Source organism: Mastigoproctus giganteus, chromosome 1 (genome assembly GCF_048544385.1).
Source record: "Mastigoproctus giganteus isolate SK-2022 chromosome 1, ASM4854438v1, whole genome shotgun sequence".
Lineage (NCBI taxonomy): Eukaryota > Metazoa > Arthropoda > Arachnida > Uropygi > Thelyphonidae > Mastigoproctus > Mastigoproctus giganteus.
The window spans coordinates 248657689-248672940 of record NC_143575.1 but is presented as its reverse complement, the minus strand read 5'-3'; the positions used below and the strand labels follow the sequence as shown (position 1 = coordinate 248672940).

At 36.4% G+C, this 15252-nt stretch overlaps 1 protein-coding gene across 3 annotated transcripts in view; it reads left to right on the top strand.

Annotated features, from left to right (window-relative positions):
- The window catches only part of LOC150091741 (uncharacterized), a 468496-nt gene that overhangs the window by 383079 nt on the left and 70165 nt on the right, over nt 1-15252 (top strand). For all 3 annotated transcript variants that reach the window (XM_090376795.1, XM_090376796.1, XM_090376797.1), the window contains one exon: nt 8423-8545. In XM_090376795.1, coding sequence (XP_090232921.1) covers nt 8423-8545 — 123 coding nt within the window. The remainder of the gene's footprint in view (nt 1-8422; nt 8546-15252) is intronic.

Below are 15252 nucleotides of genomic sequence, written 5' to 3'. Positions count from 1 at the left end.
GAAAAATACTGTAATTCAACATTCAGAAATAAATTTTCTAACATTTGAAAACAATTTATTAATACATACATATTAAGAAATGACTACTTACATGATGCGCACAATATATTAGTACACTTTTAAGAATTATTTCATAAAATGTTTATTTTTTGTTGTACACTGGATTTTACTGTACATGGATGATAATGTTCACATTTGTTTAAACACTCCAGTATGTTTTCTTCACACTATAAAGGCCATGACACAAAGTTTCAAATGCCATTAACATTTCATGTTTGGATGGTTTAATATTGCCTTCATTTTCATCCAACTCATTGTTGATATTCACTAATTCTTTGAGTATTCTCCAAAATGTTGGAGTCACTCAAATATTCAGCTGCTAGGACGTTATCTCGTCAAGAACAATTTCTCCACTGATTGACCTCTCGCTTGGAGTTCTTAACAAGATTGCTCAATATCTTGTAGTAGTTCATCCCTCTCATCACTGTTAATTGAGGTTTTAGCAAAACCTGCTTTTGCAAAACAATTCTTAATTGTTGTCACAACTCTGATATGCACATCTGCATATCTATAACAGAATCTACAGGTTGGTTGGTTTCTATTCTCAGTATAATTGTTTTTCAATATGTGCCTTCGGTAGTGCATTTTCAAATTCCTGATAATGCCTTGGTCCATTGGCTGCAGTTTAGACAAGGTATTCGGAGGGAAAGAAAACAAGCTTCACACGTGTACGTTTCAAAATTATCGCGTAAAGGTATGCACAGTAGTTGCCAACAATTAATGTGATTTTTCTGTTTTCTTTCGTCATCTCTCTCTCTCAATATTTAAAATCTACTGTTCAGAAATTTTACTTGTCATCCAAGTTTTTTGTTGTAGTTTTAGTCCAACTCTAACAACTTTATTCCTGAAACGTCAGGGTTGTTTACTTTTGCCTATTACCAAAAGTTTCAGTTTTTCATTACCAGCCATATTTGCACTAGCCAAGACTAATTCTCTCTCTACTATTTTTATCACCTAAACATTTATCACCTTTAAAGGTCAGTGTTCTTGTTCATTGATGAAATAAACCTGTTTAATAAATGTTGAATATGTCTTTGGGCTCATAGTCCTCCATAAATTTTTTTTTTTTTTTTTTTTTAACTGTTTCTTTCTAATGGGTACAGTCTTCTTTGATTACAACTCCACTTTCACCAGAAATAACTTTTTCTAGTAAGCCATTGTGCTTTTTAAATTTGTCCAGCCAACCAGGCTTGGAATGTTTTTGCCCCAGAAAAGATGCATACTCCATAGTCTTTTCTTTTATTAATGTCCCTGATATCAGCATGTTTCAGGCTTGAATCAACTTCACCCACTTAAAAACGGTTTCATCTATATCTTCATATAGGCATAATTTCACATGCTTCCAACTGGGTTCCGTTTCCTCAATAGTGGTTGTAAAGCAAAGATCAAATGCTGCCCTCTTGCAGCTGCAGGAGTGGGCACAAATGCACATGCTCAGAATATCGCCACAAAAACCAAACAAATACTTCTAAAAGGCAATTTCCACATAAGATGTCCACAAATCAAAATTAACACAACCACTTTAAAAATGGTAACAGAACTAAAATATCTTGGAGTGGTCTTTGATTCAAAATTAACTTTTTATCCCCATTTGGCCTACTTGGCGAAGAAAGTGAGAAATTATGCAGGTATGATTTCCAGGATCAGTCGAGAAAAGTGGGGGCTCAAAAGAAAGACTCTGGCAATCATATACCCTGCAATGTTCCTACCTGTTATCACCTACTCGACTATAGTAAGAAATAGGAATAAACTAGAATCGATACAAAGGACAATACTACTCACTATTACCGGAGCATGTCACACAGTAAGCACATCTGCACTACAGTTGCTGGCCAGAGCTCTCCCACTTTACCTGGAAGTAACCAAAAGAGGCTTATGTTATAGATTTAAAAAGGCATACCCACAGAATTTCTGGGGATAGCCCTTGATACAGCCAACACCTTCAATGCTGAAAGAAAAAGAATAGCTACAAAGTTCCATGAGCTATGGCAAACAAAGTGGGAGCGGGAAACCAGAGGTCTGGTTACCAAAAGGTTTCTGCCACCAGTGGCAAATGTTAGCCCAAAGCCACCTAAGTGGTATACCCCTGGACTTGCAACATTTATATTGACAGGTCACGGCTTTCTAAAGGCGAAACTAACCTCCTTAGGCCTGACAGATGACCCAGACTGCACCTGTGGCAAGAGTGAAGGCTGGGTACACATTCTATATGAATGTATAATTTAAGACATCCCCAGAACAGAGCTAATAGCACAGATTGGCCCCCTTCCCAGGGGAGAAGAACATCTGTTCATCGTAGAAGAGGAAAATTATGAAGCCTTTACATCCTTCACACAGAAAGTATTTGAAATGCACAGAACTATCCAAAGAATGGCAATTCAGCCCCCCCCCCCAGCAATTAAACAATAATGAATAGTTAAAATTGCCCACATTTCCCACCATGCCCAGAAGATGTCTTAAAAACTGTCTTCAATGCTGAAAGAAAAAGAATAGCCACAAAGGTATTCTGCACCCTGATGGAAACCTGACATGACAAAACTCCCCAGGACTACCCTGCCATGTGTAGAAACCTGGGGTCCCACACCAAATAAGTAACCATGTAGGGGATTGGGATGTACAGGCAGCCAGGGAAGCAGATTAGCTGAAAAATATCAGTAAGCTAGTAGCAAGGGGATGTAGAATGAATAGACTGGGTACTGAGTGAACTAGGAATTATGGTAAAAGAGAATAAATGGCAGTTTTCGTGAAAGAAAGAGTGCAAAAGAAAGCAAATCTAATTGGTCAAAAGAATACAAAGTTAATAATAACTTGCATTATTTTATTAGCATTAGTAGAGGCATGCGATGCAAGAAAGCAAGCTTATGCAGCATTAGCCAAAAAAAAAAAAACCCTCCCATTTCACCTCTCCATTCGTTCCAAATGCCTGTCCAGCTCAGCCTTAAATTTATTTAGGCTAGGTTATATATACTAACAAACATTTACTAACAACACGGACACAATCACTGCATTCTCTCCTGGCCTGCAAAAAAACTTGTGGCTAGGCCTGCACCACAACTAAAGAATAACAGTAAGTTGCGGTGTCCAGAGAGGTGCAGAAAGCAGGAGTTGAATAAATGAAATGAAAGCCAGAAGAATGAATGAGAGTGTAAGTGCGTGAGAAAAGAACACAAACCATAAACGCTATGGTTAAGTACACACTAACCCTAGTTTTAATTAAGATTTAAATTTACACTACACATCATTGCCTCCTTCTGGTGTGTGAGAAAAATGAGTGAGTGAAAAAAAAAATATATATATATATGAATTAAAGTAACTGTCTCTCCCACCCCCTTGGCTGGTGGGTGCCCCACTGCCAGTTAATATGTCCCACCCCCAGAGCTGGATGGGCCATTTGACCTTCCCACCTGATTCAACACTATCTGGACCTAACAACCATCACTGATGAAGGCATACTGCGGCTTTGCTGCCGACATGCCATTTGGTGATCTGAACTGAGTACTCTGACCTGGTTCCATTTAAAACCCCATCCCCAGGCAGGGGAGAGAGAGAGAGAGAGAGGAGCAGGTCTGTCTCTCCTTCCCTCCCTGCCTCCCCCAATACTTCACCTGGTAGGGCTCATCTTTGCTGACCTTTGGGGATGCCTACTCTATCGTCCCCATCCTTCTACCTGTTTTCTCCCGTCTTCAGCCTTCCTCCCCCCCACTAAATCAACTGAGTACACCCCCTAACAATGCCACCAAATTCTGATGAATGTCTAAATTCTACTGCTTTCTTGTAAATCTTTCAGCCAAATTCTAGTGTTCACCCCCCCCCCTTTATTATTATTATTAATATATAGGTTTCCACTGAAATCCTTGGAAAATTAGGTGGTGGAGCCTGCCAGAGTACTTAAATATCTACTGGGTGCCTGACCTGGCTCCTCATGACAAAGTGTGGGCAACGGTTGGTCCCAATAGGGGCCCAATTGCTAAATGATCAGAGAAACAATAGAATATAACACTACACAACAATCCACTCGCCACACACTTTTTAAATCTCTGGCCTCCACAGAGTTCTGTGTCACTTACAAAGAATACATTAAGCCTGATATACCTTCATCAGTATCATTAATAAATACAGAAAACAACCATGGACCCTGCGGAACTCCACAAAGAACAGTATCCACTGATTGCCACTCTGTGCCTTCTCCCACTCAACCATCCCTTAATGCCATACTGCTCCAATTTGTACAATAGTCTTCCACATGCAACAGTCAAAAGCTTTCCTAAAATCCAAGTATATGATATGGAAATTATATTTAGCATCCAGTGGGATTTTTGAACATTTATTGTGAACTGTAATAAATTTGTCAATTATTTGTGTTTTGTGTCATTCAAAAAGTCAATAAATACAAACAATAAGTTATCCTTCTTATACTTCTCATAATGGCTTTGTGTGTGTGCCAGTTTCAAACAGCTGAATCTCCTTATCCATTGATAATTGGACACATGTTTATATGAACTTTTTTACACAGAATAATCAATACTATAACCTCCCAAAACATTTACTATTCCTCCTGAATCACCCTATATATATATATATATATATATATATATATATATATATATATATATATATATATATATATATATATATATATATATATATCTTTTCTGAAATAAGTAATAATAAAAAGTAAAATGCTTGAATAGATTGCTAGGAAGTGTCCCGGATATACTCTTATTGAATTCCTTAAGGCTTTCTTGGAATGCTTTTATTGCAATTTATACACTCTTATCCTTGTCCTACATACTGTTTTAATTATATATATATATGCCAGTAGCAATTCAAACCAGTAGAGTGAAAATGAACTTAACTGATAAAATAACAAAATTTTTTGTTATTTTATCTGTTAAGTTCATTTTCACTCTAATGGTTTGCCATGCTACTGGCATATATTTTATTTCAGTTTTTGAAATATATAAAATAAAGCTCTATCCTTCCTACTTTAATACTATTTGTAAAATGTAGAGATTAACTCATACCTTTTTATAGGAAATTCTTCGGCCCGACGCTCGCATCAAATTAATCCAATTAATACATTATATAAAACTAAATTTGACATAATAATTTGGTTTTAAAATTGTTAATATATAGGGATTTCTTAAAAATAATTCTGTATTCATTTCTATAATCTACTCACTGCCAAAAGGAAGAGCAAAGCAAAGCAAAGCCGATGCATATCAACCCACTAAAAACAGCCATCCAGCAATAACGGACTGGAAATTGAAGACAATTGTCAAATTCACTAAAATATTATAGACTGAATTTCTGAATAAGTGACAAAGTTACTTTGGGGTGGTCAGCGCTCACAAGAAGTAAAGTGATACTTAACAATCTCCACTCTCTTTTATACTAATAATAAGATTCAATTTAGCGTACTGCAACGAGTTTATTTTTATTAATCAATGCAAATAATGTTATTCACACATGCACATAAAGGTCCACGAGTCCGAAATCGTGTAGGTCTACATACATTCATAGCGTTAGGGTTTAACTTAATTTCAAGTGTTTCGGCTGTTAGTTTTGTATATTTATATTGTGTATTAATTACTCTTGCCTCATTAAAAAAAAATATATGGCATGAAAGGAAAGTTCAGACGTACCTGTCCTTTTTGCCCTCAAGAATGCCCGGTTTTGTATTTGCATTGAAAGATAGTTTTGGGTAGGACCAATATAAAAAGAGTTACATTCCCCACATGCAATGTTATAGACTGTTGGTACGTTCCATAGGGGCTCACATCTGGTGAGTATGGGCCTCTCTCTCACACAGGGTAACTTGGGGAATTTTTTTTTTGGCTGGTGCAGCATAAGCCTCAGGCTTCCTTGCACCATATAGCTAATAATAATAATAATAATAATAATAATATTTACAACTGTAGTTTTTTTTCTCATCATCAATACTGTGTGGAGTTTACTTATGGATTGTGCAACAATTTTAAATTCTGTGTTTTTAAAAATACTAAATTGTTTATAACATTGTTATATATAAGAAACTTTAATAAAGTATTTTTGTGTAATGTTTTTATTATTAAGTGAAACCGATTCGGATTTTTGTTTCGCCTGTCACGTAATAATAAAAACATTACACAAAAATACTTGACTTGGTGCATTATATATATAGCCTTAGATGCTAATGCTCCATAAAATCCTAAAACAACCAACCAACACAAAAATACTTAGTTATGTACAACAATGGTATAAACAATTCATTAGTATTTTTAAAAACATGGAATTTAAAATTGTTCTGCAACCCATAAGTAAACTCCACACAGTATTGAAGATGAGGAAGAAAACTACAGTTGTAAATATGGAACGTACCAACATAGTCTATAAAATTGCATGTTGGGAATGTAACTCTTTTTATATTGGTCCTACCCAAAACTATCTTTCAATGCGAATACAACAACACCAGGCATCCTTGAGGGTGAAAAGAACAAGTGCGTCTGAACTTTCCTTTTGTGCCATTCACGAGAACCATATGTTTCTTTTTAATGAGGCAAGAGTAATTAATACACAGTATGAATATACAAAACCCCTAATAGCTGAAACACTTGAAATGAAGTTAAACCCTAATGTTATAAATGTACATAGACCATACACGATTTCGAATTCATGGACCTTTTACACACGTGTAAATAACGTTATTTGCATTGGTTAATAAAAATAATCTCGTCATGGTATGCTAAATTGAATCTTATAATTAGTATAAAAGAGAGTGGAGATTGTTAAGTGTCACTTTACTTCTTGTGAGCACGGACCACCCCGAAATAACTTTGTCCCTTATTAAGAAATTTAGTCTACAATATTTTAGTAAATTTGACAATTGTCTTCAAATTCCAGTCCGTTATTGCTGGATGGTTTTAATTTTTAGTAGGTTGATGTGCATCGGCTTTGCTTTGCTCTTCCTTTTGGCAGTGAGTAGATTATGGAAATTGAATACATGATTATTTTTAAGAAACCCCTATACAGCAATACCTTGCTTAGCACGGGTTTCACTATAACATGGTTTTCAATTAAGTTTAAGTCAAATTTACTGTACGTATTAAAACTCATTCAATAGCCTAGACAAGTACTATGTATATATATATGTGCTGCAGTGCCAACTCTATTGTCTACCATACACATGTGACAATAGTTCCCCTCTAGCAGTCAGCTGCAACTTGCAAGTGTTCAGTATTCTTAATTCCATCCTGACAAGACGACATGATAGCTTTTCAAGCTTTTCATTTCGCAATTTATTTTTTACCCCTTTAAATACAATCAAAAATATATCTACACCTTGGCTAGAAATCGCTGCCAACAACATTTGTTCTGTTTGGCAGCATGTTTTGCCCCATTTGGTAAATGATTTCACTGGTTTTGAATCGCAAGTTCAGACAATTGCCGAAGACATTGTGAAGATCAGAAAAGACTTGGGATTTGAAACTTTGGACACTGCCAATGTACGTGACTGCATTTACTCATATGCAAGTGACTTAGATGATGCAACTCTCTTTGAAATTGATGAGCAAACTGTATATACAGAAGAGGGAAACAATTCTGAAGTAGATAAACACTAAAGGGCCACCAAAAGAATTTTCAAAAGAACTGGAGAAAGTTTTTCGGGAGGTTGACATGGCCTGTCCGATTATGAATGGAGATTTGAATGTTGAACGTAGCATCAAGATACAGCAAATTTTATAAGATGGGATTCGATGCTACAAATACTGACTTGTACGGCAAGAAAAAGAAGAGACGACTTCATTATTGAAATACCTAAATAACCAACCGCCGTTTTGTAAACTTTTTTTCGTCATCTCATGATGTTACCTTTTCATTAATAAAATTTTTGCGATGTATATATTTTTTATTTCACATCCTTTTAATTGGCTATCAAGCACAAATTGTTTTTAGATTTATTATAATTTGTTTATAGACTGTTTCTCTGGTATGCATTCAATTAAAACCCATTATAATTATACTTTGATCAGCATGGTTCCACATAGTATTTTTACTATGTGGAATAGGTTCGGTACCAAAAATCAGTGCTATGCGGGGTACTGCTGTATATTAACCATAATTTGAAACCATAATATCGTGTCATAAATTTAGTTTTATATAATGTATTAATTGGATTAGTTTGTGAGCTCTATATTTTACAAATTTTATTTTAGTTTATTATATGCAACATGTAGTGGTTTGTGCTTTTCTGCTGCCACTGATGTTAACTTTTCTACAATTTTTTTTCTCTTATTTTTTATTACTTTCATTTTTTACCCCTCTAATTTTTGGATGGATATATATATATATATATATTTTTTTTTTTTTTTTTTTTTTATAGTGTGAAACGGATAGCTCTGTGTCATCTAGTGAAAATAAAGTTTTAGATGTGGGCAGTGTTAAACCAGACTCTCCAAAGTTTGATCTTGAGACAACATCCTTTCCTCCACTACCTGGATGCATGGTAAGGCATTATTTTGTTATTTTTCCTGATCTCACATTAGTCTTGCATATCACTGTTCACAGCTCTGCTGTTGATGCTTTGATCATTTTTTTGAAAATTTGGGACTATACCTTGCCCATCCTAGATTAGGTGCATTTAAGTCATGATGGTGATATTGACTGGCCATTTTTGATATATTTTTATCTGTATTGCAAGTGCATTGATTAAGGATTTGTAAAAATGATATGCTGTAGATACAAGTGAGTTAAGATATACTGATCATTTGCGGAGGCTCTTAATCAGATTTAATTTAAGGAATGTGCAGAAGGGAAAAAAATGAGTATTAACATATGAAATGCACTACCAGTCTTCATAGAATAAACTTAAAAAAAAAAAAAGTTGTTTATATTGGAAAAATGCAGGCAGCTGAAACCAGTTGAATCATTAATTTGCTTTTAATAAATATGTTAAAAGCAAACAATAATGGTTGACCAGTCTAGTGTATTTCATATGGTACTTATATCTTTTCATTTAATTGAATAATTAATATTTCTTTTAGTTCACTACATATATTATGTCACAAAATAAGGTATGACACTACTATAATTTGTGGTATACATGTTACCATTGTAATAATGCAAAATAAATTTTTAAAAAAATCTCTGGATTAACTAGTGAGTTTTTGATTTTTCATTTATTTATGCCCTAAATTGTATATCGTCTCAATGTTTTTATTTTTGTACTAATCGCATATATAGCCTTAGTAGCTAATGCGCCAATAAAATCAAAACAAACCAAACTAATCGCATAACTGTTAACTATTTAAATCAGACAAGTATTTTGAAATGTACCAGGTATGTAGGGTTTTGACACTAGGGTTTCCCTATTCAGGAAACCCTAGTGTCAAAACGGTTAGATTTAGCACTGTGAAACATCGTTGGGTATGTCATTTAAGGGGAGGCAATTTATAGAAGAAAAAATATTAGTTCAAAATTCTGCCACCAGGGAAAAACGACGCTGCACATATGTAAAAGTTGTCATTTACTTGAAGACACACTGCTTACGTAAATGGCATCCTGTCTGATAAAAGCAGAAAGGCCGAAGCCACCTTCAATAACCATTATGACTCTTACAAAAAAGAATGTGCTCTTTTAGTAAAACTATTCTACCAGAATAATAGTAACCCTAATACAGCATTGCTCAGTGAACACTGCTCATTGTGGACTAATGTTATTAGTGGAGTCCCTCAGGGTTCAGTGTTGGGTCCATTGTTGTTTTTTGTATTTATAAATGATATTGATGATGGTACATCAAGCTTAATGTCCAAGTTTGCAGACGATACGAAAGTTGGCAGGGTTGTTAAGGACACTACTGACAATATGCTGCTGCAACTGGATCTGGAAAGGTTGAGCAGATGGGCTGAGAGGTGGCAAATGAAGTGTAACCTTGACAAATGAAAAGTACTACATATGGGAAGAAGTAACTCCAGAGTAACATATCAACTCTGTGGTACTACACTGACAGTGGTAGAAAACAAAAAGGACCTGGGGGTAATTGTGCAGGCAGATATGAAGTTTTCTGAGCAGTGCAGACAGTCCGCAAGAGTAGCTCATAGTGTCTTGTCAATGATATACAGTAATTTTTCTAGCAGGGATAAGGAAGTGATTATCCCCTTGTATAAGGCAATGGTCAGGCCACACCTTGAGTACTGTATACAGGTCTAGAGGCCTCATTTTAAGAAGGATGTAAAGCTGTTGGAACAAGTACAGAGAAGGGCAACAAGATTAGTGAATGGAACCAAGGGTTGCCCTTACGAAGAAAGGCTTAAGTTTTACAAATTACAGTGTCTGGAGACTAGTCACCTGCGAGGTGATCTGATTGAGGTGTATAAAGCCTTGAATGGTTTGAGCATGCCGATTGCTGATGGAATTCTTCCTCTTGCTCAGAATAATCACCTGAGAAGGCATAAATTCAAATTGAGGAAAGACAGATGTAGAATAGATGTGCAGAAGTTTTCCATTAGCCAGCGGGTAGTTGATGGAACAAACTTCCATCCTTTGTTGTGGAAGTTTGAGAGCCTAAATAAATTTAAGGCTGAGCTGGACAGGTATTTGGAATGAACGGAGGGGTGAATTGGGAGCATTGTTTTTTTTTTTTTTTTTTTTTTTTTCTTTGCTGATGCTGCATAAGCTTGCTTTCTTGCATCATATGCCTCTACTAATGCTAATTGCGTGGTTACCAGAAACTTAAAGGTTTGCGTCAAGGACCTTTTATGTCAGTGGGACTTCAAAAACTAATAAAGAAATTTGAAGTGACCAGGGAGTTAGGTGTAATTCCAGGCATGGGACGACCACATATCGGAACGGAGGTAGTGGACGAAGTGACGGTTGCAATGGTCGACGGTTGCAGTCGATAGTGCCAGATTTGTGTCAAGAGACTTGAACCTTCCTTGGTCTGCTGTACATAAAGTGCTTTGAATAATTTTATGCTGGTTTCCGTACAAGATTCACGTAGTGCATGAACTAAAGTCTTGTGATCAGCAACAATGAATAGGCTTTGCTCTACGATTTCTGGCTCATCTGGCTCAATTCCCCAGGGTTTGGTGTTGGACCCACTGTTGTTTTGTATATTTATCAATGATATTGATGAAGGTATATCAGGCTTAATGTCAGAGTTTGCAGATGATACAAAGATTGGCAGGGTTGTTAATGACAATAATGGCAGTGTGCTACTGCAACAGGATCTACGAAATTTGGGCAGATAGGCTAAGAAGTGGCAACTGAAGTTTAACATTGACAAATGCAAAGTACTGCATATAAGTAGAAATAACCTCAGAGGAGCATACCAACTGGGTGGTACTATACTTTCGGTGGTAGAAAATGAAAAAGATCTGGGGGTAATTGTGCAGTCAGATGTGAAGTTTTCTGAGCAATGCAGATAGGCTTCCAGAGCAGGTCATGGGGTGTGGTCAATGATATATAGGAATTTTGCTAGTAGGGAAAAGGAGGTGATTATTCCCTTGTATAAGGCAATGGTTAGGCCACATCTTGAGTACTGTATACAGGTCTGGAGGCCTCATTTCAAGAAGGATGTAGAGCTGCTGGAACGGGTACAGAGAAGGGCAACAAGATTAGTGAATGGAACAAAGGGTTGCTCTTACGAAGAAAGGCTTAAGTTTTGCAAATTACAGAGTCTGGAGACTAGGCACCGGCGAGGTGATCTGATAGAGGTGTATAAGGCTTTGAATGGTTTGAGCATGCTCAATGGGATTCTTCATCTTGCTCAGAATAATCGCCTCAGAGGGCATAAACTCAAATTGAGGAAGGACGGATGTCGGATAGATGTGCGGAAATTTGCCTTTGGCCAGCGGGTGGTTGGTTGGTGGAACTGACTTCCATCATTTGTTGTTGAAGTTGATAGCCTAAACAAATTTAAAGTCAACTGGACAGGTATTTCGAACGAACGGAGGGGTGAAATGGGAGTGGTGTGTGTTTTTTTTTTTTTTTTGGCTGATGCTGAATAAGCTTGCTTTCTTGCATCATATGCCTCTACTAATGCTAAAGCTAAATTGCAACGGCTTGAGACTAGGCATCTGCAAGGTGATCTGAGTGAGGTGTATAAGGCCTTGAATGGGTTGAGCATGCTGGATTCCGAGGGGATTCCTTCACTTGCTCAGATTATGAACCGGGAGGGGGGGGTAAATTCAAATCGAGGAAAGACAGTTTTAGAATAGATGTGCAAAAATTTACCTTTAGCCAGCGGGTGGTTAATAGCTGGGACAAACTTCCATCTGTTGTTGTGGAAGTTGATAGCTTGAATAAATCAAGGAGGAACTGGATAAACGTTTAGAGGGAATGGATGCGTGAAATTGTTTTTTTTTTTTTTTTTTGTGTCCATTGATTACCACTCTGTCTTCTCCTACTCAACCACCCTTTTATCCATTGTAGCAACTTGCCCTTAATGCCATAATTGGACTGTATAAATTGGAGGCCTTAATGCCTCCAATTTGTACAGTCATCTTCCATGTGCAACGTATCGAAAGCTTTCTTGAAATCCAAGTATATGATATCAAAATTTTTTTGCATAGAGTTCCTTTGTGACCACATCATAGTATCCAATCAAATTGGTCACACAAGACTTCCCTTTAACAAACCCATGCTGTGTCTGAATTATTACTGCACTCTTGTGTAGATGATCCTGCAATGTTTCTTTAATCAGTGACTCCGTTATTTTCCCTGGAACAGAAGTCAAACTAACAGTCTGTAATTACTCGTGTCACCCTTTGATACCCTTTGTGAATTGGAGATACATTTGTACATCTCCAGTCCAAGGATGCTCTCATAATTATGGCTAAGAGTTTCCTTACTTCTTTTTCTGCCTCCTTTAATATACCTGGATTGATTCCATTCACCCCAGGTGCCTTTCTTATATTTAACTTCAACAATTTCTCCTCCACTTTGCTCTCAGTTATTAAAAATCGTTTAACACCCTGTTAGATTTTTATAAACATCTGGCCTTCTCCTCCTTGAATAACTCATGTGTGAATGTAGATGCAAAATACTCATTTAGTTGAGCAGCTGTCTGAGAACGAACATCTACAATCCAACCATTGATATCAAGCGGACCAATCTAATTCATCCTCTTTTAGAGTTTATATAAGTAAAGAAGGCTTTGCTGTTTTTCTTTCCATCCTTTGCCAAAGATTTCTCATGATCCGCCTTCACTTGCCTAACCTCATTTCTGACTTGATTGCAGACTAGCTTATATATACCATAGGCTTCTGTGTTGCCTGATGATTTATATGCATCCTATGCATTTTTATTCTCTGCCACAAGCTTCATTAGTTCATTTGACATCCATTTATTATTACTAGCCCTTTGGTGCAAGGAAGCCTTAAGCTGCACCAGCCAAAAAAAAAAAAAAAAAAAACGAGTAACCCAGAGAGAGAGAGAGCAGTTGAAGGAAATCACCAAGAAAGAAAAGAATGATGATATCCAGCTCAGGACCCTAGGTGTGCCAAGCCCATACTTACTAGATATGAACCCCTGGTGCTAATTTGGGCCTAAACCCAGAACAGTATTTCTTAGTTGGAGGCAAAAAGCCTAGTAACTTCCTTGAATGCTTCCCATTTAGAATTTGCTGTTGTTAGCATCATCAGTTGGTCCCACTGTATAGAATTTAAAAAATATCTGAGACTGATGTAATCACCTTTATGAAAGCAAAAACCCTTCCCTTCCCCTGATGATAGTTGCATCTGTAAATAAATCCCATATCAGTACAGTGTGGTAACTGCCACCTAGTGGTTCAATTATCTATAAATTCTTAATGCACGAATAATCACTGCTGATAATCAGATCAAGAGTATTACTCCCTACGGTTGCCCCTCGAACGTATTGCTGTAGATAACAATCTGCCAAAAAATCCACAAAAGTCTTGCTAGCTTGTTCAGTGACCAATCCACAAGTTCCAGTTATTTCCCACTCTGTTTCTCTACACAACTGTTTGTTGTACTCATCAGAGTCATTAGGCCTATAACACACTCCTAATCTCATTTTCCCTTTCCAAGACATCAAAGGCAGTTATTGTTGGGATTGCAGAGAAATGATGTCATACAGATATAAGCAGTGCGGAATTGGAAATTTGTCACACCCAACTGACTCAACATTGCACTGTCCACCAGTGTCAACTGGGTGTATTTCCTTCGATTTTGTGTTTCTTAACTAACTAACAACATAAGAATGTAAGCCCTTTTCCTTTAAGGCTAGACCTATCAAACTGACAGCTTGTGGCCTCCTTGCAGTTCTCTAATGGTTGTTATATCCCCCCCATCCCAATTGTTAACTTTCATAGGTCAACATGGCTAAACCTCTATGAAAATGATAATAATCGGTGATATATAAGATTTAAATAAAATTCCTAACTTACTATAACCATCATAAATTTGTGTTGTGTATTTTTATGCAAGAGGAAATACATGAAAATATTTAATATATTTCTGTTAGTAATGCCACTGGTTTGCTATGTGCATGCTAGTACAGCCCATGAGGGCCCCTTTCCCGAGATTCATTTGTGTTGACCCCCATGGACATTTAAGAGTTTGACACCCCTGTTATAGATTTTAACCTTGCAAGTTTTCGGGCTTAAGAATTTGTGAAAATTCTTCCACTGAGAACACGAGGTCTGAAAGACCGAATACATTGTGAGGTGAGGAATCTCTGTAGCACTCTGGATTTACAACAGAAAATCCTTTTTTTTTTTTTTTTTTTTGTACTTGATTTGACTCTTCCCCATCTTACTGTCATGTGACAGTTTTCTTTTCACTAAAAAATAAAAACTTAAAAAAAAATTGAATTTTTTTTAATTTTGTGAATTTCTTCTAATTTTTATTAATGAAGTGGACATCAGGTGAACTCTGGCAGTCTACATTGCCAAATAGAAATGTGAGATAATAGCTGTGTTCTCTGTTATGTGCACTAATTTCACATTACTTGTGTAATGCAAAGCTAATTAAAAATGTCTTTCAGTAACTTGCCTAAGAACTACAATGTAAAATTTCAGAAAACACACAGGATTATGAATCCTTTTTGAAATGTGGTCGTAGTGGGTTAGATGTATAAGCTGGAAATTGAAAACAACCTGGTTATCATATAAATCTGATATTAATAGCATTCATTTTAAATGCGATATGGAGATAAAGAAAGTGAATTCTCTAAGACACAGCATTTATT